This window comes from Rhinatrema bivittatum, chromosome 7, assembly GCF_901001135.1.
Source record: "Rhinatrema bivittatum chromosome 7, aRhiBiv1.1, whole genome shotgun sequence".
Classification (NCBI taxonomy): Eukaryota; Metazoa; Chordata; class Amphibia; order Gymnophiona; family Rhinatrematidae; genus Rhinatrema; species Rhinatrema bivittatum.
Window position 1 is genome coordinate 65,267,045 of NC_042621.1, and position 27,648 is coordinate 65,294,692.

Sequence of the window (27,648 nt, forward strand, 5' to 3'; positions counted from 1 at the left end):
CTTTAAAACTTATCTTTCGTAGACAAGGGAATGTGCTTTTTCAGTCACCAGTGCCACTCTATAGAACTCTTACGAACATTTAGAAACATCACTTGTCAAAAAACATTCAAGATGTTGTTAAAAAACGTATCTTTTTCAGTTAGCGTTTAACCTTGGAAAGTAAACCAGGTCCCTGTTGACTGACTACCTTCCTCTGATTAACCCAGGTTCCTGTCCATCCTAACCTCATTCTAACTTTATTTTTAGAATAGTTTTATTCACAGGTAGATGCCAAAAGTGAGAGATACTTGCACAAGTTGGGCCGACGCATGCAGAGTGGATTTTATAAGCCGCCATTGGACGCACGTACCTCCCGCTGTGCGCACAAGGAAAGGGTTTACAAAAGGGGGCGGTGAATGGGTGTAATCGGGATGGGACATGTTGTGGGGAGGCCAAGAGATGTGCGCACAAAGATGTCCAGGCCCGCGCCAGGGTCCCCTGCCGTGTAAATTTACTTCTGCTATGGAGGACGTGCAAGTAGTAAAATAAAAAAATTTAGGCCAGGCAGCAGGGTTTGAGAGTCAGGGCTAATGGGGGAAGATGGCTATAAAATTAAGGGGTTTGTAAGTCCTATCCCTAAACTGGGCGAACTGGGAACACTACCTATGGTGTTGGTGCATATCCCTTGTAAAATATCCCTGACTTATTGATAGGCACGTAATGTGTGCGTCTATTTAAAATTGTGCGAATATGTACATGCATCCAGGCTATAAATTGCGCTCATATACACGCGTATGTTATAAAATGGATGCGACCGGGCGCGAGCCTACATTTTAAATCTTTTATGTTTTCTTCAATTGTTTTAAACTTGTGTTATGCTATGCTATGTATGTTTTTACTGGAAAAAACTTTGAACCTTTTGGCTAGGTTGGTCTAGAAATGTTTTTTAAATAAATTTAAAAATTATGCAGGCTATTACAAAACGACTCCCTAAATGCATAATCTGGACAGAAATTTTCAAATTCACTCAGGACTTTTTTTTTTTTTTGCATTTACTCATATCCTGTTCCTTGGGTATCAGAAAGGGGAAGAAGAGAGAAAAGGGCTGGGCAGGGTCTTTAAGCATTTCATGCTGATCCGACCATGGATACCACCTGGCAGGATCTTAGTAATACCCACACTATATGGAAAGCAGTAGTAGTAGGAAGTACTTGTGGCCATATTGTAGCAAACATATGCTCAAGTATTTAGATAGGGGCCAGGACTGTGGCAGTACTGTGCGCTGCTATGCGGAGGCTTTGATTTCCAAGTCAGGTCTTCCACTTTCCTTGGGGATGACGTAGAGGCAACATTCACAGCCCTGGGGGGAGGAAATCCTAGGCATTGTTCACCAGCAGTACCTAGTGACCGGATTTAGGGCCTAAGATTGCAGGATTCTGTAAGGAGATCTGGTACATTGACCTGGTAGAAGACTGCTGCTGCAATGATTAAGCTAGTTGAGTTGAAAGCGGAAATAAATTAGGGGGGGAAGTCCCATGTAATTGCAAACAAACTCATAGTATTGGATCCCAGCCCTGACTCCGAGTGAGCTGGAAGCACAAAGGTAGAGGACACTGTTGGGGCTTAAAAAAATGTTTTGAAGGACATTATTTACTCTCTTATAAAGGCCTACTGGCCACAGGGTTAGATATTCCTCCCAGATTATCTCTTGTAATTCTCCATAACTGGTCTATGCTTAATTTACACCCACCATAGATCATGGAGACTGGTAGTCATATTCTGCTCAAATTTCTAAGTATATCATCTCCATATACCTCAACACCTGAAAAGACATCTGACCAAGCTAGGTTCACTACCTTACTCTTCACATTTCCTTTCCTGATATCTGCAATAAGGAAAGCAATATTTTTTGGTCTTTTTTTTTTTTTTAAGCAATTTAGGCTACAACTGAAAACTCCATGTTACAATAGATACTTTAAATTCAGTATATATGCATAAAGAGTAGTTAACATCAGAAATACAAAAATTAGTTATTTGCAGACTATTCTCCAAAGATCCATGGGTGATCTGGTCAGGTCTCGACTTGCAGGAACCTTCTGAGGTAGGAGGTCTAAAACTTTCACTTAGTTATAGGCAACTACCAACAGCTAGCAATTTATTCCAACTGCTAAATCCTAGAGACTAGAATATGCAATTCCAGAAGGGTAGGTGGGAGGGTTGTGGAAGTCCATGAACATAACTTTGGAAAAACAATTACAGGTTAAGTAATTTCTTCCTCTCTTTTGCATGTATTCACAATTAGGTGGACTGGCAAATTAAGAGGTCTGCCATACCATCAAGAACCAAAGATAATTAAAGTTAAAAATATAGGAAAAAATTAGAGAAAGGAGATGAAAGTTCAATTAAAAAAAAAAAAAAAGACTGAATATGTAACCAAACTAAGTTAAAACCCTGGTGAGTTTAACTGGGCTTCACATAGGCAAAGATTCAGGCATCTTTCTGAAGATGTCGAGAAAATTCAAGAGAAAACTAACAGTCAAGAGAAAATTCCAGGAAGGCCAGAGGATAATAAGACATATTTTTACTATATTGATTTTCAACAAAAGTTTTGAAACGGACATGTTATAGCCAGAAGGAACACAAAGAAATCTCAAAAGGTAAAGCCAAATGAGGAATCACATTACAACTATCCTAGCAAGAAGGATGTAGGAGACCACCACAAGGACATAAGCAGAATGTAGGTTGAGCACCAGACCAAAAATGCTAAGTCAAATTTTGAGTTGTGTGGTTTGTTTTATGGGTAAAATGAACAGAAATGGAAGTAATAGGAACAGGTTTTAGAGACAGGGTTAAAAAAAACCATGGGGATTCATATGCGCATCTATCCAAAATGGTGGAGAATGAGAAAGGAAGACAACTGGATAGACTGGATGGGCCAACTGGTCCTTATCTGCCATCATTTCCTACGAACTAAGACCTAGAAATCTTGTCCCTACTTTAGATGAATTCCAGTAAGCTAAAGGATACAAGGTAAACCAGAAAATATCTGATGTAGGAAAATAATCTAATATGAAAAGCCCACACCCCAGCAAAAAATCAAAATATGAAACAGAATTAAAACTTCCACTAGTTAAGGATTAGTTTATTAGACAACCAGAATGCTTAGATAAAATAAGATTCAAGAAAATTATGTGCTTCTTCCAAGACACCAAGCAGTAAAAGAAAACTGTTTCTTAAATGTAGAAATGTTTAAATGTAAACACTTTAAAACTCTTAAGGTTTTGCAGCAACAATGCTCTGAAACACAGGACTAAAAATGTTCCTGGATCCAGAGGCACAGATGGGCTTAACATTGATGAATTTTAGGAATTGAACCCTTAGGTAACTCAAGTAAAGATGGAGTGCATGCAAATACACATCATGCATATTCATTGTGGATATTCTGAAAACAAGTCTTGATTGTGGCACTCCAGGATCAGAGCTGCCTATCCTTACAATAGGCCTTTAGTAATGAAGCTGAACCCAGAAATAAAGATGAGACAAAGACAAGTTTAGAAGGGGGAATCTCAGGCAGAAATAGGACAAGGAATCCTGATTACTAAGTGTAAGAGGCAAAGGAAGACTGAGGATCTAGCAGGAGGGCCAAAAATGCATGATTTCCAAATGAGGTTGCCAATAGAGGTTCCAATTATTACATCCAGGAGTACAATCCAAGCACAGTCCAGTCATAAGGCTATATAAGCTCAGCACAAGAGAGAATAAACAAGCCTGAGAGCATACAGAGCTAAGAGAAACTTCCAAGCAGGGCCTACAGTTAACCTGGTTTTTACTGGCAGTTTAGATGGGCCTTACAGTTTCTAGTCACAGTTACATATTAATGATAAGCTTAGGATGGCTCTAAAGAGCAGGAATGCATGCTCTAGAGGAAAAGCAAAATGGAATTAAAGACTTTACCAGCCATGGGTTTGAGCAAGGACTTCATAACTCATGCTATCTACAAACCTCTCTACAAGAATACAGCATCTAGTGATTCTCTATGGGATTTAGTTCATCAGTGATTTTAAAAGAGAAGCACAAATTGCAGTGTCCATGGATGGGCACAAGACAATCTTCAACTACATAGACGCACAGCCTGCATCAACCCATAAGGATATGTGAATCTATGCCGATCCCAAGTTAGCAAAGAACTAAGTTACATAATAACATAGTAATGATAGTAGAACAAGTTAGAGATCAAAGTCTAACCAAAAGACATATTTGACAGATTCAATGACTCAGAGCAAAGAGAAGAAACCTTTGCTTCCAGACAGTTCGTCAACTAACTGCGGGGATGAAAGCCTGTCCTCTCAAGGGGTTCGTATTTGCCAGGCTGAACATGACCCATAACTAGAAGTGTTCCCTGATACACTGGGGGAAGGGCAATGTGAGACAAAGAACTGTTTGTAGGGCAAATCAGCTGCAGTCTATTAGGGAAAAGGGCAAAATTCTCAACATAAGAGCATCTTTCCTCTAGGCAATACTTTTATTGCATGAGGGTAGTCTGATCTGAAGATATTCATGAGATATAGGCAACAGGAAAAAGGCAAGGTCTCTAAAAGAATGTAATTTCCTCCACAAAACTGAATTTTCTTCTAAAAGCAGAGTTGCTTACCTGTAACAGGTGTTCAAGGACAGCAGGAAGTTAGTTCTCACAACTGGGTGAATAAGTAGCTTCAGGCCTCTCAGATGATATGCTCCTACGGCACTGAGGTGTACACTCACTGAGGTGGTCTGTAGGCCAGATTCAGAGAGGAACAAAAGAGCCGAGGGGGGAAGCAAGTGAAGGGGTCTAAACCGCGACCTTCACACCAGGAGGAGAACCGCTTCCACTTCAGATTGTAGGATTTCCTGGTGGAAGGTTTCCTAGACTCCAGAAGAACACAGGACACCGCCGCCAGTAGGCAGAGGGCCTCAATCGTCAGCTGGTCAACATCCTCGCTGCGAGGGCCAGGGACCGAAGGTTGGGATGTGGAGTCTGCCCCAGTCCTGTGTGATGAGGTCTGGTGCCATTCTCAGCCTGATTGGGGGAAGCACAGTAAGCTCCCGAAGGGTTGAGTACCAGACCTGACGGGGCCATGAGGGAGTGAACTGTGCCCTGATCCTGCTGCAACTTCTGAAGATTCTTGGAGATAAGGGGAAGAGGCAGGTAGGCATACCACAAGCCTGTCCCTCAGTGAATAGAGAATGGTCGGCCAACGCCCCTTTGCCCCTCCTGCCGAGGGAGCAAAAGTGGCATACTTTCCTGTTGTCTCGAGAGGCAAACAGGTCCATGTCCGGGGTCCCCCAGTAGCTGAAGAGGCAGTTCGCCACCACATGCTTGAGGGACCACTCGTGTGGTCTGAATGTCCGACTCAGAGCATCAGCCAGGGTGTTGTTCACCCCTAGAAGGTACACCGCCCAGAGAATTATACCATTGGTGATGGCCCATGTCCAAACTAGGACTACCTCTTGGCAGAGAGAGAACGAACCGGTTCCACCCTGCTTGTTCAGGTACCACATGGCCACCCGACTGTCTGTGGGTACCAGGACACCAGAAGCTCCTGGAACACCCATAGGGTATATCGGACCACCCTCCGCTCCAGAAGGTTGATTTAGAGCCTCATTTCCTGAAGCGATCAGAAACCCTGCGTGCGATACCCCAGGACGTGTGCTCCCCACCCTGTCTGAGAAGTGTCTGTAGCGAGCGAAACCTGGGGTGGAGTTATCATATTCTCGGGGATTTCCACTAGTGAAGAGAACGTTGCAGCTAGTCTGTGACCACAATGGGGGCATGTAGGTCCTAGGACACCTGACACACTGGGAACACAGTGCCCATTGCGCAATATGCATGTATAGCTGAGCAAACGGGGTGACATGCACTGTTGCCGCCATATGGCCAAGCAGCTGGAGCAAGTGGCGAGCACATACATGAATGCAGCCGGAAATATGATGTGCAAGAGCCAAGATCTCTGCCCTGTCCTGAGGTAGGTAGGCCTTGTTCGGGACAGTGTCCAGGAGAGCCACAATGAAGTCCAGTTGTCTGACTGGCTGAAGGTGGGGTAGTTGATCAAGAATCCCAAGGTTTCCAGTGTGTCTATCGTAAGGCATATGGCCGGCCGAGCCCCCTGGATCGAGCTGCCTTTGATGAGCTAGTAGGGGAATACCTGTCCTCTTCCGAGGAGTCACTCACCGGTATGGGAGCAAGTGTCAATGGCAGCAGTGTGCTCAGGGGCCTCTGAGGGGCTTGAGGCACTGGTGCCAGCTGTGTAGGAAGCATGCTGAGCAGCGTATCAAGCCTTTCCAGCAACAGTGTGAGCACCGGTGGAGCAGGTTCTTGCGGTGGAGGCAGTACCTGGGAAACTGGAGACTCTAGGCCCTGTATGACCTGGCCAACTGACATCTGCACACGCCTTCTGAGCTCTTCCTCGAATACTTGAGAAGAAAGCACGGCTCGAGGAAGAGCATGCGGAATTGAGAGCCCCTTTGGTTGGAGGGTGACTGATCTCTCCACCGGAAACGGTGGAGGCCGCCTGGGGGCATCGGTGGGGTCGGAGGGGATGACGTCCTCCGCCCTCGACCACTTCATGGGAGACACTGAGGTCGATGCCCTCGCACGGTCCCTTTTAGAAGAAGAAGATCGTTGTTGATATTTTCTGGACCTCTCCTGGTGGTCCCCACAATTCTTTGCCAAAGCCAAGGAGGCCGTCGAGGAACCTGATCGGGAGCGGGAAGAGACAGACAACGGATGGTCTCCTGCACCCACCTTGGGAGCAGGCCTGACAGGTGCAAGAGAACTGGGAGCCTGGTCTTCCTTATCAAGCAGTGCGGAGGTCACAAACACTGGGGATTGTTCCGAACATTTGGCCCCGAACAATTTCTCCATTTTGTTGAGGCAAGCCGTGCGACCCTTTGGGATCATTTGGTCGCAAAAATCACAAACGCGGACATCATGGGAGGCCCCCAGGCAAAGGGCACAGACCTCATGGGAGTCAGTGAGGGACATAGTCCGTGGGTACTGGGGGGACCGGTGGAAATCTGAAGATGTCATTGGAAAAAAAATACGACGTGCAGTTGATGGCTGGTGGGTATTCGGAGGCAATGCCATCTGCGATCGACTGCGAAGACCAGAGGAAACTTACCAATCTCCAGAAAGAGGGCAAGGGACCCTACGAGATGCTTAGCAGCGAAGAAAAAAATAATAGTTTAGAAAAAAAAACAGCGCAAGCTCCTGAACCGCATGGCGACAGCGTCGCGGAAAAGAAGAGACTGAAGAGGGACCCCACATGGACGCGTGGTTAGCAGCATGCTGGGTTTGCTCAGTATGCCAGTCAAAGTTTCTAGAAAGTTTGACAAAAGTTTTCCGTGCCGGGCTCCATCTGATGTCACCCAGTTGTGAGCAGTACCATCCTGCTTGTCCTTGGAGAAAAAGATAGAAAGTATATAATAAATTCTATTTTACAACAGAGACAATTCCTCACCGCTTCTCAGAAGAAATGAACAGGCACAGAGAACTGCTGACAGCTGGTGGATGCCTAGAAACTGAATTTGAAGCTTTAGAACTCTCAACCTAGGAAGCTCTTTCAAGGCAGCATGGAATCAATTTTCAAAAGGTTCAACTGGCTAAATCTCTGTTCATAAAAATATTACTCTTCTAACCAGCAAAATCAATTCTCCTAGATTGAAAAGGTAGGCAAATTCAGTCAGGCAAAAAAAGGGAGGTTTCACACAGGATCTTAGCCAGCTATTCAAATAGCTCTTTTAAATCTAACCTGGCAAATTTTGCACTGTAAGAATTAGGAGATTTTTCAACTGAAAACCTAGTCAATTGGGTTTGGTTGACAATTGGGCGAAGAAGAATTAGTTAAAGTTAATCACTTATTTTCTATATTCAGTGGCTCTTTGAAAATTGACTCCAAGTGACCAGATTACATTACCCATAAGTGTGAATCTATGCAAAATAACTGCATATGGAAACATCCTAACATCCAAAATGTTGATCTAATACCAAAAAAAATACAATATTTAATTTATCTGATTACAATTAAAAACAAAATTAGCCACCTTTATGCTGAAATTTAGCATTCAATATCTGGCACTATGTGACATGAACAAATAAGCAGCAGTTAACAGCTGTAAGGACAAAAAGGCAATTTAAAAATAAGATGACAGAACACCTTTAAACAAGAGTCTCCTTTAACCAATGTTTGTGTGTTTGAGTGTTAAGTTATACTTGTAATGATTCTGGACATTACATAACCTTGAAACATTCTAGAATGACATGAAGATAAACAATCAGCAACCAAGTTGTTACCTGAGACATAAACTCGTACGCTACAGTCTCATGGTTCTCGAATCCAATTTCTCCAGCTGCCAGGGCTCCTTGGAGGAAGAGCCGTAAGGGCAACTCTGCCAATTCTGCTTTGATCAAAGCACTGATAGTCTGATGTGCAAAGGAAAAGATCTTCTGGCACTTCTTTTCCCACTTGTCGTCCTAAGGGGAGGGAGAAGTCATAGCTCAGAATAAGCAACCATGATTAAAGCAAGAAGGTAATACAGTCACCAACCAAAGCAAATTTGCATTGAGCTATCGTAACAAGTACAGAGACTGATTATAGGCTTCAATATAATCAACAATCTCCAGGAAAACAATTGCAACAATGACTATGCACCACAGGTAGCTCCATGAGCATCAATCTTCCAACAGCACAGTTCGCCTTTCTTTGGTGGTATTGGCTCTGATACAGCAACACTCAACTTCATCCAGGCAGGATTGCTGCCCAAAAAATCTGGGCACTCTAGACAACCATCGAGTTTGCCTGTCCGCACTGCCATAGTGGGTCACCAGCTCCCCATCTCTCAAATTCCTTTCAATAAACCTCGAAATCTTTTCTTCTAACCATAAATAACTATATAATTGTGTGTATTTATGCCGATAAACACACATACTCTTACCATACACACACAGGTATACATCAACAGACAGAGTTTACACTTGCGTAAAGGAATCTTAGTAGGTTATGATACCATTGCTTGAATCAACATAAAATGATAAAGCAGTGCATGATCTTTTGAGACCACACAGGTGATTCTTCAGATTACGTATAGGTATGGATCTATAGAGAAGAAATAAACATATGTAGCTTAAAAAGTATTTTGAGGGTCATCAAAGAAAGCCAAAAAATTTGTTTCTAATGGACCCAAACCCCTATTTTGACAAATCTTTTGATTCCTGGGGTTCATTTGGGCAATTTAAACATGCAATTACACACAGCAAGTACTTCAGTGGGCTGCAGAACATAATACATCCCTGAAGGACTAGCTCCAAAATCAGATACAGAAGAACACTTGGCAAAAAATTCCTCTTTCACTCCATGTGTACTTTACTAACTCAAACTGCACTCACCAGAATTAAGTGGCAAAATAATTTGTTTTATATTTCACTCTATTAACTGCTACTGCAGGCAGTTTTCAAATATGGACTCAAATATTGATACAACACATGTAATTTTTTACAATGAAATTGAGAAAGGAAAGAGTATTCTACTCAAGCTATAAATTTAACTTTCCATTATTTTATGCTGGCTTCAAAAGACTAGAGCCACAAAGACAGACAATTACATGTTTCAGAGCCCAATATGTCAATTTTCTTTGCTTTATTTCAAATCCTTTCTTTGTTAAATTTACTCTTCCCAATGGCAGTTTCAGATAAACAAATGGTGAACATGGAAAAAGAAATAAGCAACAATTAAATCTATTTAAGGACTTCAAAGAAACCTCCAGGAGGCATTCTCATCTCCAAAGCCAAAGCTTAATACAAGATGCATTTTATAATGCAGAGTTAGCATCCATTCTAAAAGTAAATTATTAACCAAAGTCAGGGCTGCCACAGGAGGAGGAGGAGTGGCTAGCGTAGGGACAGGAAAAACACACACTTTCAACATCTTCAGTCACCTGCTCAGAAAACACAAGGCAGGGATCCAAAAGGTGAGAGGGAGGGGAGTCTAGAAGACTGGAGGCTGTCTGAGAGAACCAGAAGTGCCTTAATGTTGACATCATGTCATGGTAGCAACAGGCCCCAGAGATTTTGTATCCAATAACATGTAGTTCAAAGTAGCGCTACCATCATCTTACCAGGGAAGAATATGAACCATGATATGCAAACACATTTCTCCTGACCTAGGCAGATCAACACTAAACGCTTAGATTTATTAGTGTTACAGGAAATAAATGCCTCATTGGGTTATAATTTCAGCCAGTTTTTAGTTTTCCTTTTCTAATACTAAGATATTTCACTTATTTATTCTATTTTCCAAGAGCGATTATCCAGAGTAAATACTTAGATAAATTAGGGGCTTGGTTGATAGCTCACTAGCATTCTTTTGTGCTGCCATGCAGAGACCTGGATTTGAATCCCACTTCCTGGGTTGGTCAGAGAGGGTGCAGAAGGAGAAATTAAGACTTACCAGATAAATTTTCTTTCCTTTGCTTCTTCTACACCAGTCAAGAACCTGTGGGTTTAGTCTCCTCATCCAGTAACTGGAGATAGAGTTTTTTGGGGGTTTTTTTGAATGACATCACCTGTATGCATGTCATGCATGGAACCACATACAGCCGTGACTGTCAAAACTAAATTTAAAATTATAGCAACTAGCAAACAAAAATGTAATAACTGAAATCTAAAATTTTGACCTAATCTCAAGAAAAACAAACAAAAATGTAAAATCTATACTTTTTGAGATAAATCATCAACTTACACTATGAGAAGCAGTTTTAACTAGGAAATCTAGTCTTGAAAATCCTTGTAGGAATGAAAATTCTCCTCAAACTATTTCCCCCTTTTATTGATCTTTTTATTTTCTTTTACAATTTATAACATTTAGTCAATCAGATCTCATTCTCAGAGGGAGCCCAATTTGCATATCCCAGGGTGGGCTTCATGACTGGTGTAGCAGAAGTAAAGAAAAGGAAATTATCAAGTAAATCTTAATTTCTCTTTCCCTTGTCCTTCTGTTCCACCAGTCAAGAACGTGTGGGATGTATCAAAGCCCTGTTAACTCACTATTAAGACAGCTGTCCCAAAATTAGCATCTTATCTCACAAGAACATCCAACCTATAATGCTTGACAAATGGACCTAGAGTTGTCCAAGTTGCCGCTTTACCTATATCAACCAGATTTATTGTGGGTATTTCCGCTCTTGTCGAATGGGTCCTGATATCTTCTGTAATTGCAGCCCCTGTAGTAAATATGCAGACACTATGGCTGTCTTAATCCATCTTGAAAGGGTCCCCTTTAAGGCTGTCTTCCCCTTGTGTGCGCCACTTAACACAATCATTAGAATTAAGAAATTCACTTGTCATCTTTAAATATTCTCTTACACATTTCCTGACATCTAAGACCTTTAAAGATTGTAGGCCCCTGCAATCCCTCTCATCATAAGATGCATTGCTTTAATGTTTTTATTATTGTTTTATGCCTGTAACACTGTACTCAGCATCTATCTTGTTATGGAGACTGCAGTATTTAAAACATGCTAAATAAATTATTATGTGCTGATTTACATGGAACGCTGAAACTTCCTTATGTAATAGGTCTCAGCATTACAGAATTCTTACTAAACCTTAAAAAGGGAGCCTTGCTAGACAAAGACTGAAACTCAAAAATGCATCTTATTGAGGTAATTGACAATAAAAACATAGTTTAATGTCAAGTCCTTCAGTTGCTTATTCTAATGGCTCATAAGGGCTTGCTAATGCACTTACTACCAAATTCAAATTCCATGACAGTATCATAGACCACAATGTAGGATTAAAGTGTTTAACTCCGTGACGAAAAGTACGACACCTCATTGTGAGACAATATAGATCAGCGGTTCTCAACCGGTGTGTCGCGACACACCAGTGTGCCGCCAAGCGTGTTGCGGCTCCCGGTGTTCCACTGCCCCGCTTGTGCTTCCCTTCTCCCTAGGGGTGGGGCTGAAGAATGGAGAGTCGCTGCGCGCCACTGCTGGAGACCAAGCCGGCAGGGCCGAAGAGTAGAGAGACCTGTGTGCCTCTACCGGCAGGGCCGGAGAATGGCGAGATGCTGTGTGCTGCCGCCGGAGGCTGAAGAGTGGAGGTCAGGCCAGCAGCGGCTGATAAGCGGAGGCCAGGCTTATTGGGCCAAACAATGAGAAGAGGCTCCATGTGAGCTTGTGTGTGGTAGAATGGGTGCCTGGGTGAATGAGTGAGAGCATGTGTGTGGTTGTAAGTGACAAAGCATGTATGTGATTGAGACAGAGACTGGTCATGGAGGTGACAGGTGTGTGTATGAGAGACAGACTGGTCAGGGAGGTGACGTGTGTGTGTGTGTGAGTGTGAGAGAGAGAGAGACTGGTCAGGGAGGTGACGTGTGTGTGTGTGTGTGTGAGAGAGAGAGAGACTGGTCAGGGAGGTGACGTGTGTGTGTGTGAGAGAGAGAGACTGGTCAGGGAGGTGACGTGTGTGTGTGTGTGAGAGAGAGAGAGAGACTGGTCAGGGAGGTGACGTGTGTGTGTGTGTGAGAGAGAGAGAGACTGGTCAGGGAGGTGACTGGTGTGTGTGAGAGAGAGAGACTGGTCAGGGAGGTGACTGGTTTGGTTGTGAGAGAGACTGGTCAGGGAGGTGACTGGTGTGTGTGTGTGAGAGAGACAGACTGGTCAGGGAGGTGACTGGTGTGTGTGAGAGAGACAGACTTGTCAGGGAGGTGACTGGTTTGTGTGTGTGAGAGAGACAGACTGGTCAGGGAGGTGACTGGTGTGTGTGAGAGAGAGAGACAGACTGGTCAGGGAGGTGACTGGTGTGTGTGTGTGAGAGAGAGACAGACTGGTCAGAGAGGTGACTGGTGTGTGTGTGTGAGAGAGAGACAGACTGGTCAGAGAGGTGACTGGAATGTGTGTGTGTGTGTGTGTGTGTGTGTGTGAGAGAGACAGAGACTGGTCAGAGAGGTGACTGATGTGTGTGTGTGAGAGACAGAGACTGGTCAGAGAGGTGACTGATGTGTGTGTGTGAGAGACAGAGACTGGTCAGAGAGGTGACTGGTGTGTGTATGAGGAAGAGATACTAGTTACGGAAGTTACTGGTCTGTGTGAGACAGAGACTGGTTGTGGGCCTTAAGGAAGAGGACTGTGAGGACAGAGCTTCAGCAGCCACTACTGCTTCTGGTGAGTGCTATTGGCCTGCAAGGGAAAGGAGTAGGAGAGTTGCTGGAGAGTTTAAGTAAAGGCAGCTTTTTAAGTTTATTTTTCTTGATTGACTGCCATTTTAGTTATTGGGTATTATGTGATGTGTCTGCTGTTTTGAAATATTTTGATATTTGGACAATTTTTTATATTTTTTTTATGAGTTTTTAATTGTAGGATGTTATTCTGTTCATCAACTGTTTTATAATATTTATTAGTATAGTTTTACAATTATTTCTAAGTGGGTATCTATCTACAGCAGCTTGGCTTGCTCTGTTTTCCTAATAGGAGGTGTATTAGTGTTTAGGACCTGGTTAAATATTTGTAGTGGTAAATCACTGTCTTCATAAGGAGGGGTATTGTGCCTGCCAGTAAAGAGAGTTTGTTTTGCTTTTGCTGAGATGTCATCAGACCCAGAATATCTTTTTTGTATGGTGAGCTTTACGGGTAATGCCTTAGTTCTGCTCTGCATCCATTTTTGGGGGTCATCGGGGTTCCTAGGGATGCAGGATGTATATTTACATTTTGCCCCATGATGGTCACATGTTCAGTGTGTCACGCATTTGAGAACCGTCAAGTGTGTCCTGGCCGAAAAAAGGTTGAGAACCACTGATATAGATGTCCCATTGAGCTTTCCCCTTACTGCAAAAAAAAAAAAAATAAAAAATCACTGCAACCTGTACCTTTCAAGAATTCAAGGCCAAGACCTTGTTGATACTCTTCTGTAAGAACGTCAGAATCTCTCTTATTTGTAACACCATGGCAAACAGTTAATCTGTCTACAATATATTGCAAAAACTTGCCATATCCTCACATAAACTTTCTTTGCTGAATTCTCTTTAAAATTTAAACTTGTTCTAATAACTGATGGTTTGTATCCCTTCTTGGCTAATCTCGTCCGCTCACTAGTTATGTCAAACGAGAATGAAGATGAGTTTCCCTTTACCTCTGATTCCTAGTGAAGGAGTCCCCCCTATGCCTTGAAAATGCAATGGTCGATCTATCATCAACCTGCTTAGATCAGCATACCATGGTCTTCTCGGTCAGTGTGGTGCTACTAGAACCTCATGTACCTAATCCTTCCTGAGATTCTTTAATACCTGGCCTATTAATGGCCAGGTAGGAAGCAAGCATAAAGCAACGTTTCCCTTGGCCACTCCTATAGCAGCACATTCACAGTCTTTTCTTGCCTTTGCATTCTGGTGGGCTGCTGACAGAACCATCTATGGTTCACCCCAGTTTTGTATTTTCTGCTTGCATGCTCAATGGCCTAGCACCCGGATCTTCGTATTTCGGCTCAAAAAATCCACTTGTCCATTCTCCTGATCTGCAATATGCATTGCTGAAAGCTGTAGTAGATTTTTCTCCTACCAGGCAAGTAGTAACTCTGTTTCCTCAAACTGGCTCTGGATACCCTCTTGTTTATGTATGTTACTGCTGTTGCATTGTATACTTATTGTTCCTCAACTAATCATTGACTGAAAATGGAGTAATGATAGCTTTATGACCCTTGACTAACTGATTTATGTACCCCGTACTCACTTTGCTCAACCTTAAGCAAAATGGTTCTGGCAAAAGGCACCCCAATCTTTTAAAATGGGCATCAGCGATATTCCCCCCTGCAACATTCAGGGAGTTTGTACACCACAAAAACCTTACCAGTATTTTCAGATGATTTTTTTTTAATTATGTATGCAAATATAGCATATTATCATAGTAATTTACATAAGAACATAAGATATTCCATACTGGGTCAGACCAAGGGTTCATCAAACCCAGTATCCTGTTTACAACAGAGGCCAATCCAAGTCACAAGTACCTGGCAAGTACCCAATATTAAATAGATCCCATGCCACTAATGCCAGCAACAAGCAGTGGCTATTCCCTATTGATCAATAGCAGTTTATGGATTTCTAATGCAGACAAAAACCTACTGATAAATCAAAGGCATATGTTATAGCAATTTTTAAAAGCCCACTTCCATGGATAAAGTGCTTTTACATGCGTCAAGCTCAGTATTAAACATGTAAATGCTTTTGAACATCAGGTCGCCAGCATTAAACAGTCTTCTTTGTGACTCTTTTTGATTTGCTTTGTTTTATATCACGTTTGCAAGCTGAATACTATATGCTGTCAAACACTGCCGCCTTTTATTAGTCACAGACAGCGCAGCACTCAGTCTTATGAACTAGCTCATGGCAATCTTCAGAAAATCTCCCAGCCTTAGAAAACCATTCCCAATACAAACGAAGTATCTTCTCTTTCCTTTTTATGTATTTATTTTTTAAATCATAGCCTGGATGACTTACCTTAGCCAGCTGAAAGCTCTGGTTCTTTTTTTTTTTTGCCTTGAAAAAGGTAAAAGGCAGTTTGAATAATAAAAGTCTTACCTTCTATTGTCATCTGTCTTTTATTGCTCAACCTATTACCACAATCAAGGGATGGGAGCCAGGATGGAAGCCCGTGAGTGAGTGGGCTTGCTCTGAGTCCTGACGAGGTGGTGAGTTTTCAAATGCTCAAACGACATGCTTTGTTGCAAGGCTTACCAATTGCAGGAGCTTGGCCTCCACAAGCATTTCAGCTCAGAGAGTAAGCAGACGATCCCTTTTTAGAAAAGGGCCTGCTCAAACTACACGTCGTGCTCTCCCAAGAAAACAGACCCCATTAGATGGGAAGTGAGCTGCTTTGCTGTCTTGGCTCGCATCACCAGAGAACAATCCACAAGAGCTTGGTCCATTAGGATAAATTTGACTCAAAACTATATAGTTTAAGGGCTATCTAACAACCATAAAATAAAAATTCTCTTCAGTTAAACCAGGTTGAGGCTTGTCCATAACCGTCCATGCAATAGTTGGAGGTAGAGAACACTGGTTTTATCTGGTTCCATGCATAAATGTCCAATCATAAATCCACTGTTGTCAAAAACTCTTGACAAACTTTGCATTTTAAAAAACTTAAAACCTTTACTAATTCACAATGAGTTCCATTTGGTTCTTCAAACCACTATATTCTCTAGTCTTCATTACTGTAATGGCCTATTCTTAGGCCTCCCGAGTATACTTTACGCCCTTTACAGCTTGTTGAAAACGCTGCCGCACGACTCTTATCTAACTCAAGCATTAGAGATCCTATTACACCAGTATTATTGGCCTTTCATTGGCTCCCTGTTTAATTTCGCATTCAATACAAAATTGTATGTATCATTCACAACCTGAGTCACAATCTATTTACTCTACGCAGGGCCGCCATCAGGAATTTTGAGGCCCCATACAGCCAAAATGTCTGCGGTGCTCTGTAAATCAATGCTATGTGTGTCTAAAAGACACGCATAGCATTGATTCTCTCCCTTCTCTGGGGCCCGCACCCAGGGCCGGCTCCAGGTTTCAGTAGGCCCCTGGGCGACAGACTGTCGGAGAGAGCCTCAGTGGGCCTCTTTGCCATGAACTAATACATCCCCCAAGCGCACCTGCCGCCTGGCGGCTGCGGGCCCCCATATGTGGCAGTAGATCCTGGGGCCCCATACTGCAGGCCCAAGAATACTGCCCTGATGGCGGCCCTGACTCTACGGCAATGCACAGTACTCAGGATTTACCAACCATCAAGATAATTACGTTCTGACAAATGCTTACTTGATGTTCCCACCATTCGTCTTGCCAGACTAGATCTTACTCGACACCCAGCCTTTTCAGTTGCAGGCTCTTTTCTATGGAACTTCCTTCCAGACAATATCAGGCTAACGTCCTCCAGCCAAGACATTTAAAATACTTTTACAAACTTGCTTTTAATTTTCTGTTTTACACGTTACTTCTTATACTCTTGATTATTTTGCTTTTAATTTGTGTAGTGTCTTTATTGTTATGTCATATTTTTATTATACATGTGTAACATTGTAAACCGCTTGGGTCTACCTCCATTGTATCAAGCAGTATATAAGTTTTTAAATAAAATAAATACAGGTGATGTCATTTAAAAAAAAAAAAGAAATCACCTCTGCCTCCAATACTGGATGAGAGGACTAAACCCACAGGTTCTTGACTGGTGGAGCAGAAGGACAAGGAAGCAGTATTAACCCACCACATTTTTGTTTTCGGCAGGCAAGGTGGTCAAAGTGGATAACGTGATGAACTGCTAAATCCACTGTACTCTTATGTATGGGCTTGAATCCCAGCCTCCTCAGGAGGTGTTTTTCAGCTGGGATGTATCTTGAGCAGTGTGGGGAGAATAACCAAGCCGATTGTAACATAGTAATGACAACAGAAAAGGACCAGATGGCCCATCCAGTTGGCCCAGCAAGCTTCTTATAGTAGTATGTACCGCTCCGTGCAGTTACCCTCAAACCTTATGATAAGTGTACTAATATTCACAATCAATCAAAACCAAGCAACTGCCAAAACCAGAAAAAGATGAATTTCCCATCCCAAACTGGATGGGTCAAAATGGTCTTTTTCTGCCTTTATCTAGTATGAGGCTAGTGGGGGCAATTTTCAAAACTATGCAACTAATTGCAAAATCTGCAGGTACTTCTACCATTTCTCCAAGGAAAAGCATGTAGGCCCTTTCCCTTTATATACTGTAAGGAAAAAGCACCTGCAGCGCTTTGCATCTGCAAAACTGCCCGTTGCCTCCCCAACCAGACCCCACCTACTTCTCCTGCAGTAGAAAGCAGATGTGTTCTTGATCCCCATGTGCACTTTTACCTGCATCCAGGATGTGCAAGTTTCAGACAACCCAGTAACCTAGGTAAATGGCTTTTAAAAATTGCCTTCCCTATAGTTACGGGTTTGAAAACAGGCAGCTATTCTTTTTATTGTACTTTAAAGAAATTTCTGCTACCTCAGGGATACCAATGAACTTAAATGATATACCAACTGCAATTTTCTTCGCAGGATTTGATGCAGATAAACTGAACCCACAGCAGAATTCAACTACTTATTTCTAACAGAAGGGACGATATACTATTCTATGGCAAAAATATTTAGTAGATTTAGCCCCTAGAATTATCTAGACTGGAGCAAACTTATAATGTGAAAATTTAAGGAAGTTAAAATGTTACAGTATTGTATTCCTACCTTTGTACCTATTTAGGTATTCCAAAGAGTCTTGAGCTTTTACAGTTCTTCTGCTTTCAATGAGATCCTGTAATCACTAAGTTTTATACAGTTTATCATCACCTAAATACAACTTTTGAAGCTTTGAAGTCCACTATTAAATCTCTTAAGTCTAAGTTTTCTTTGCATCACCTTTCTGATGAAAAAAAAGTGTGCTGGAAAAAATTTACAGGTATTTTTTAAATTATTAACAGTCTGACCACTTGCAAAAGGCTAAATGAAAGATTAATATTATCTTATCAATCCCTAACTGAAGAGAAGTAGCTCTGATGGGAGCTATATTCTATTTATAGAGGTTGATCTACAGAGATTCTAGGACAAAAACATTGATCTGGATACGGCAAGTCTTCCAATGGTTCTGGGAAAAAACTGACTCAGATCCCACTGCAGAGGCGACTGAGGAACTTGGGTTACATATCTATTACAAATGTTATGTTATTGATTTTATGCAAACAACTGTCTTCTACCTCAACATTTGTAAACTAAAGGACAGGCTGTATTCGCCCAAGATTCACATTTTTTGGCCTTCGGTAATTGAGTTGGGTGATGGAGAGGAAAGAAGGGAATAAAGGGCGTGAGAAAAAATGAGGCAGCCTAGTTAAAATCGCCTGCGGTTTACTCAAAGTTTCAAAAGTTGTATTTAGCTGATAAGAAATTGGGTAAAACTTATTGATTACAGGATCTCATTGAAAGCAGAGGAACTATAAAAGCTCAAGGCTCTTTAGAATACCTAAAGAGATAGGAATAAAAAGTTATTGTAACATTTTGACTTCTCTCTCATGTCCTCAATTTGAAATTTCAGTACCATGTCTAAAATTCAGCAATTCCATCATACACATAGTCCTTATTACAACCTACCACTTTAGAATTCTCCTTGTATCGGAAGGCAAGCTGATATGCTGCGAAGACCAAGGGAGGTAACGTGAAACGAATTCGCTGGTTCCCACCTGCTCCAAAATGTTTCCGAGCTGTGTTTAGAATCTAAAACGAATTATGGAAAATTGAGGTTAACTAAAATTTGAGGCATGCCCAGCACAAGGAATGATAGTTTTCCTGTTTTACATGGGACATCAAAACTGAAGCTTGGTTTTTGCCCTGGATTTATATTTTTCTTTTCAGGGACTACATATAGGACTGGTTTAGAACACTTCTTGCACATCAGGTATGCGCATGAGTCTCCTGTAAAGCAATTCCATCACTTATTCCAGCATAAAATATACACTATCATGTGCCTTGAATTCTGAGGAATCTTGGGGTCAAAACTAGAGCTGCAGTCTGAGCATTTCTATAAGCTAAAAGTCCTACTAGATTAGGAAAGGTTATCAACTCCAGTCTTCCAGGTCCACAGACTGGTCTGGTTTTCAGAGTAATCACAACATGCAAATTAGTTTGGCTCTTGAATTAAGTATATACAAATATACATGCTAAATATTTATTGTGGATATCCTGAAAATAAGAAAATTACTTCTTACCTGCTAATTTTCGTTCCTGTAGTACTAGGATCAGTCCAGACGGTGGGTTATGTCCCCCGTCCAGCAGATGGAGTCAGAGTAAAACTTCGAGGGTGCTGGTATATAAACTGGTGCACCCTCCTAGATCCTCAGTATCGAGAATATCAAAGCCAAGCCAGAAAACTGGACAGACCAAGGATGATGGATCAAGCATAAACTGAACCAAAGATTGAAACTGTGAACAAATTTATGCAACATGCAATAAGAACTGTTAAACATAACAACACACAGAAGACCACTACCCCCGAGAGGGAAGGAGCGGCGAACAGAAGGACAGTAGAGAATAGTCGAGCAGGTTCATACCGGGTGGGCGTCTGGACTGATCCTAGTACTACAGGAACGAAAATTAGCAGGTAAGAAGTAATTTTCTTTTCCCTGTACGTACAGGATCAGTCCAGACGGTGGGATGTACCAAAGCTTCCCTACACCGGGTGGGTCCCTGAGAACCCTGCTCGAAGTACCCTGTCCCCAAATGAACCAGACTCCGTCATCGGTACGTGGAGACGGTAGTGTCTGGCAAAAGAGTGGAGAGACTTCCAAGTCGCCGCCCGGCAGATTTCTTGTATGGAGACGAGCTGAGACTCTGCATGGGAAGTTGCCTGAGCTCGCAACGAATGCGCCTTGATACCCACCGGAGGATCCTTCCCGGAACCAATGTAAGCAGCAGCCACCGCCTCTTTAAGCCAGCGTGCGATGGTAGTCTTGGACGCCTGCCGGCCCTTTCTAGCACCCGACCAGAGTACAAAGAGATGGTCGGAGAGTCGAAAGTCATTCGTCACCTCCAAATAGCGAAGAAGCGCTCGTTTGACGTCCAGGCACCGAAGCGCCGCCGGGGCGTCCCCTGGGAAGGCTGGAAGTTCCACCACCTGGTTCATGTGAAACGATGAGACCACCTTAGGCAAGAACGAAGGAACCGTCCGCAGGGAAACCCCGGAGTCCGTGAACCGCAGGAAGGGCTCCCTGCACGACAGCGCCTGTAGTTCCGAGATACGCCTTGCCGAAGCTATTGCAACCAGGAAAATCGTCTTTAGGGTGACGTCTTTGATGGAAGCGTGACGCAAGGGCTCGAAGGGGAGCCCCCCCATCCCTACTTGAATAGCTAAGGTTAAGCAACATATTTACAGTCCCTAAAGAGCTCTCTGGTACAACAGGTGCCTTTTTAATTTCAGTTTTACATAATTTATGAGTACTACATTTTTCCCTATTTATATCTGCAGGCAATGTGCGCCACGACTGGTCCTGATGGTCTCATAAATTGTTTTAACGCTCAGTCAACAAGCTGAGCTATCTTTCATTGGTGCTAACTTATCAATAGCTGCACTAAATTTCTAGGACCAAAGATTTCCCATTTTCCCTGTCAGCAGGTTCTTGGATCTTACCACCAAGACAACTGGTGACAGTCAGGACAACTTTTTAGTTTAACTTTCAAAACTTTTCTCCTTTCAAAGTGTACATCACCACCAAAGCAACATTTAACCTAACTGAAAAGGTCATGGCTGTATCATGTTGCCTCTAATATAGTTATATAGAAGTAAAGCTGCCCCATTAGAAGATCAGAGGAAAGGAGTGTTAATCCAGCAATATATTCACAGCAATAGTACTTATAGGGGTACATTTTAAAAAGCTACGCGCGGGTGTCCATGTGCGAGCGCTACCCGGCGTGCGCAAATGGATGCCCGATTTTATAACATGCACGTGCAGGTGTGCGCATGTTATAAAATTGGAAGTCGGCACGCGGAAGGGGGTGCACAATTGTGCATGACGATGCCCGTGATCTTCACCCATTCCCAACCCTAATCTCCCTTCCCCTAACCAACCCACCCCTATCCCTATTCTAGCTCCCCCCCCGGCCCTTTGTCCTACCTTCTGCGCCTGCCTCTGAGCAGGTTGCGCACGCCAGCACCCGGCCAGCACGCAATCCTCAGACACGGCGGCAAATGGCCGCGGCGCTGGAGGCCTCTGCCTCCTCCCCACCCCTTTTTCGAAGCCCCGGGACTTAGAAGCATCCCGGGGCTTTACACGCATCGCCAGGCCTTTGTAAAATAGGCCCAGTGCACATAGGGCTTTAAAAATCGGGTCCTTATTGTTTAAAAAAGTTAACATACGAAGTATGCAAAAAAAACCCCAAAAAAACAGGAGCCTCAAATGAAACCTTTAGTGTAGTTGCTGTTTTAATCTTTGTTTTCATGGGTTGATCATATTACCTTGTACGCATCCTTTTTAAATTAGCTGTCAGCAGCCTGGTAAACATAGACATGAGATGTCACACACAGTAATTTTTACAGTTCATGTTGTCCATAAACTTGGCACTCCAATCTAGATTTGGACTACATTCAATCAAACTGAGAACAAAAGTAGGACATGACGGGGAGGGGGGAATACAATAGTCCTCAGAGCACGGCTCCAAGTCTATTTGTACAGCTTCAGCAGGACAAAAGCTGAGTTCTTCCATGTTCATGCATACAATCTCATTTAAGCAACAGTGCACCCCGGTGAGAGAAATAAGAAAATCAACTAGAGAAGAAAACAAGAAATTTAACTGGAGAGTGTGGCTTTTTCTTCAGTAACAGAATCAATGAATGAATCTGACAGAGACAAGATCACTGGAAGGAGATCAATTTTGTTACAAAATAAAACCATCAAGTACCAAGAAGAATAAGGGAAAACATATTAAAGTTTTCTAAACTCAATTTTTCCAAAATTTAGCTCAGGGTGATACAGAATTAATCGCATTCATATAGGGGTCCAGCACTCCACCAGAGCTCTGTCCACTTACAAAATTATAAAATATAACCAAAGTTTGCAATATAATGAACAAGAATACTACTTTTCCTTTATTTTAAAGAATCTGTGATTTTAAACATCCCCTGATGCTCACTCTTCAATCCTTCTGTTTTCTTGGTTAATGTTTCCCTAAGAGATGCCACTTTCTTCTTCCCCACAATGTTCTGGGGAAAGCAATCGTCAAAAGACGTGACAGTTTCCACTGCTATTTGGAAACGGTACATTCTCTTTTCTGAGGCTAATGACAGGCCAACTCCTGAGAGGGGTGAAAAGTGGTAATCCAGCTGAAAACTAATTAGTCCCTCAAATTAGTCCCTCAAAAAAAAAAAAAAAAAAAAAAAAAACTTAAATAAAATAAATAAATACACTTACTCACAGCAAGAGCTTAACAGAAGCCCAAAAGAAGTCTTTCTAACCATCAGTGTTGTGGAAAATATAGAAGTCCATATGCTCATAATGCAAACCCTTTTGCTCAGCTACCCACGTGTGTTGGAGCATGCTTTAGGTTTTTGCTGTTTTGGTGCATTAATGAAAACCACAGAGATTCACATTACAAATAATGCGAGCTGTGAACCTTCCATCTAGCACTAGAGACGGACTTCAGCTCTATCAGAACCGTATTCATAGTCAAAGCTATTTACAGAAAGAGTCTGTAGTTATTCATTAAAACTTAAAAGGGTTTAATAATTGTGAATACAGCTAGACAGTCATTTGAAATGTGCTAGTTCTCTATTAATAAGTTTTCAATAAACCAAGAGACATCAAAATTCTCTATGCTGGTAAAAGGGCAGCCACTAGATAGATCTATTGATGCAGACTAATTTGTAAATATCGCCAGCTACTTACATGTTTAAATATAGGAAAGAACAGAACAAACAAACAATGTTATGTTTATATTACTGCATTACTCAGGAGTTACAACTGGACTGCATACCAAAATGAATACATTTCACAGAAATAAGCTACTAAATTCCAACTACTACTTATATCCAAGATGTCACATCAATGCTCTGAGTATAGCTCTCAGAAACTAGCCACAAATGTATTATATTTATATAATAAAAAAGGTATCACATACAACTTGTTTGTTGATTTGTATGTCTGCAAAATCTTGAACTGGAACTTTTAATAGCCAGTACACTGACATTACATATTTTTGTTCAGCTTCTGAGCAATTGGGCTTTTAAAAGCTAGACATGTTCAGTGCTGTACAGACACACTTAAGAGAAAGTCCCTGCTCCATGGAGTTGACTATCTAGTCAAAACAAGCATAGATAGCAAACAAAAGTCTATGAGAAGCATATCTATTGTAGAGAAGTACGTGGGATTTAAAAGGGACTTCAAAAAGGCAAGCTTTTAATTTAAATATAGCCAGAGAAGGAGCATGATGCATCAACTTAGGAAGTCTATTCCAGGCATACGGTGCAGCAAATTGGAAAACGCAGTCAGGAGCTGTTGGAGGAGGAAAAGGGCACAGATAAGCAGGACTTGCTCAATAAGCAGAATTCATAAGGAAGGGTTTAGGGAGAGAAGAGAAATAAGGAGCTGCAAAGTGAATACATTTATAGGCAAGTAAAAGAGAAGCTTACGTATTAATCTGAGATGTTGTTAATGATAGATACATTTGTGCAGCCAAGTTTTGAATAGATAATGGAAACCTGATAATGGGAGGTTTACAAATATTTCAAGGTCCTACAAAACCTTATGGACTGGACTTCTCTGATCGGTTTTGGTGGCTGAATAAACTAACGCATCCTGAAATTCCTCAAGGCTGAATACAACTTGTCCTTAGATGGGGTGGAATTTCTTTGAGGCTCTCAAAGAATATCTATGCCTTTGTCTAATGAGAGATTTAGGCTTCTGAAGAAGTGTAATGGGAAACTGGCTTGATAATTCTAACCGCCATCTCAACAAGAGGAACTGTAGATGCATCATCCTTTGACGTAGAAGGCATTGATATGTACTTTCCAACAAAGTCACTCTACATTCTATGAAGAAAAGCCCTTGCAATAGGAGGCAGAGATGACGTTGGAAGAGCTCTCCCAGACAATACTAAGACTGGAGGAGAAAATTTATTCGCTTGATTCTTTTCTTAAAAAAAAAATAAATGTCTCTAAGATGTCTTCTGTGCCGAAAGCCTTGGCTCCGATTGGTCCAAATTCTTCTGCACCTGGGACCCCCTCCCATGCCGAAGAGGATGGTGCCAACATTGTACACTCCGGAGACCTCTGAGTCAAAGTTTTCTGTGCCAACAATAGTGCCAAAAATGTCTGCGTCAGATCTTTGGTTTCACATTTTTTTTGAAGACAGCGCAGAAGACTTGTGATGCTTTGATTTGAAATGATGACTTTTAGAAGATTGTGCCAAACAGCATTTTTTATTGGAAAGAACTCCATGATCTATTCCTTCGAACTTCTGCCTTACCCAGGGGTCTGGTCTTTTAGAGGAGGAACTTTCCTTGTCCACAGGGGAAGAGAATTCACATTGTTCTATATTTAATGACCTGAGGGGGCATCTTACCGCAAGGACTCTTCATAGGATGAAGAGTCAAAATCGTCCCAAACAATGAAAAACAGGTCATGCAGATTGTAGATGCCCATTTTGTGCTTGCACTTTATACAAAACAGAAAAGAACTCAAAGCAGACAATTAACCAAATTAAAGAAAAACAAATGCAGTAAGTCAGAGAGATTGCTTCAAGGAGAAACAAAAATTGCATGTCTGGACACTCCAGACGAAAAAAAAAGAGCAAGGAGGGTGCGTGCGGCAGCAGCGCTGGAGTTCCCATATACGCTCTAAAGACTTCTGGCTCTTTCAGAACAAGGAGTGCACACATTTCTTGCAACAGCACTGTTAGGTGACATAACCCACTTGTGTGGCTGTTTGTTCCCGCTTACCACAGAGAAAGATGGTTCAGCGGGAGGCTCACCAATAATCAACCATTAGTTTCACACCAGCATACATTGAAAAATGGAAAAAACTGTACAACTGAATTGAAAAAACAAAGATATAAGGATTCCATTTTGAGGGTTTTCTTTTAGCTATGCCAACATACCATACCTTAAAAATAATCTTTCTATAAAAAATGGATTTAAAGTATGTTTTAAAAGTTAGTGCATGAAACAAGAATATACAATCCAAAACCAGAAAGCCCACACTGCTATCATTTGCTTATTAGCTCCAGATATCACTAGGCATGAAGAATTTGAATGAGTATAAATAGGCACCCAAATGGATACATCTGGTAAGCATAAACAGTATTCAGTACAATATGTTTTCTAATTAATAAAATGCCAAATCCCAGATACAGTTAAGGACTTATTCCTGATATCAGCTGCTCATTCCCTGGCAGTTTTAATGTACTCCTTTCCAGGAGTATCTCCCAACTGCATCAACTTCTATGATATTCAAAAAGTAAAGCAAATGCAGGTGTGTGGCACCAAGAAGGAGCAGAAGAGCATGGAACAATACAGTGATTAACTTCTATAGGCTTAGTGACCAATTATTATACTTTAAAGCACACAGAACGAAAGACATAGGAGAGATTCATGCAGTCCCAGTGCATTTTTGTATGAAGGTCACTTGATATAATCTCTTGTGCTATTGGCTTATTCTTAGAGGAAAATTATTTTATATAGCTTTACAATTTTTCCACTCTTAAGGTTCCATTTATTAGTATTAGCAATATAAGACAGCATGCAAAATGCCCACACAATACAAGGAGACAAAATGTATCCATGCTAAAAAACAGTTTGCCAGGCCAGATTCTATTTTTGCCTTTTAATCAAGTTTTACAACCATAATAGATGACATCCAGTCTTCATTAGTTCAATAATGTTTTGACAAATTATTTGTAAATTAAATATTTACTTAGACATTATGTAAACTGATTGTTTTTAATTTATTTATATTGCTTGTGTGTTGTACTTTTATTGTTGTTTGTTTGGAGTGCACTGGTGAATAAGTCAAGGTTAATGAATATATAAACTATAAAATTTTGTGAAGAAAATGGTATTCTGTCAGCAATGACAACCAAGAAGGCCAGAGCCACACTTCCAGAGATCCAATACCAAAAATTGAAAAACAAAGAATAAATGGAATAAAAAGGAGTCCGGAAGGTTGCACTCCAATTTGAAGTACACTGACATTGCAAATGTGCTCTTTATGAAAAGAAAAACAGCAGTCATGCACTGTTCTGCTTTGTATCTAGAAGGACAGATGACGTGGTCTCTCCAGTGCTCTTTCAGTGTTACACAAAGAATGCATCAAGTCAGAGCGAACATCATGGTCATCACTCCTTTTAAAACAGCAATACTGTGCCCAATCCCTCAGTCCCAGAATTCAATCATTGTCCTGCATTATCTCTGACATAAAAATGAACCAGGGCTGTACTAATTGCAAAAGGCATACCCTGAGATCCCTATGAAACCTCCAGTTTCTTGTTGCAAGTACATTAGATCATGAATATATTTTATATGGTTATTTTTGCTCAAATTTGCCATGCACAATTGAAGCAATAGTTTCTACATATGCTATAAAACGTTTAGTGTATTATCTTGAGGCCTCAAAGCCCATGACACATATAGGCCTCTTATAGATTATGTCAGTAAAATGGAGGAAAGGGGGAGATAAGATGGCGCTAACCTGAGCAGCTGGAGCATTTCTGCTCAGAATTAATTTCAGCTTCAAATCTCAGTCCCTTGTAAATGCTTCACACATTGGTGGTTATTGGAATGGGTAAGATAGCGTAGAAGGCAAAGACCCACCCACAGAGGACACTCCTGAAATGGCCCTGATGGATAGTTTTGTATCGGCAGGTAATATATTGAGAACACCCTCTACCAGAGGTGGAGAGAGAGAGTTTCAGACTACCAGCAAGGACCAGAAGGAAAAGTTTGCTAAAATGTTTGCAGTAGAGGCGAAGGTGAAATTATCTGATAATTTCCTTTCTTTCTAAGGCCAGTAAGGCCAGTGGGCTTGTGAAATTCAACCAGCAGGTGGAGATGGAGAACAAAGACTCACTGATGTCACCCTCACATAGCTGAACTCAGG

At 41.7% G+C, this 27,648-nt stretch overlaps 1 protein-coding gene across 1 annotated transcript in view; it reads right to left on the reverse strand.

Moving 5' to 3' along the window:
* Positions 1-27,648, reverse strand: part of VPS35 (VPS35 retromer complex component) — a 196,661-nt gene that overhangs the window by 21,527 nt on the left and 147,486 nt on the right. Inside the window, exons 13-14 of the mRNA XM_029608455.1 lie at positions 19,161-19,283; positions 8,309-8,488 (exon numbers count right to left, since the gene is read on the reverse strand). Of these exons, the coding sequence (XP_029464315.1) occupies positions 8,309-8,488; positions 19,161-19,283 (303 nt within the window). The remainder of the gene's footprint in view (positions 1-8,308; positions 8,489-19,160; positions 19,284-27,648) is intronic.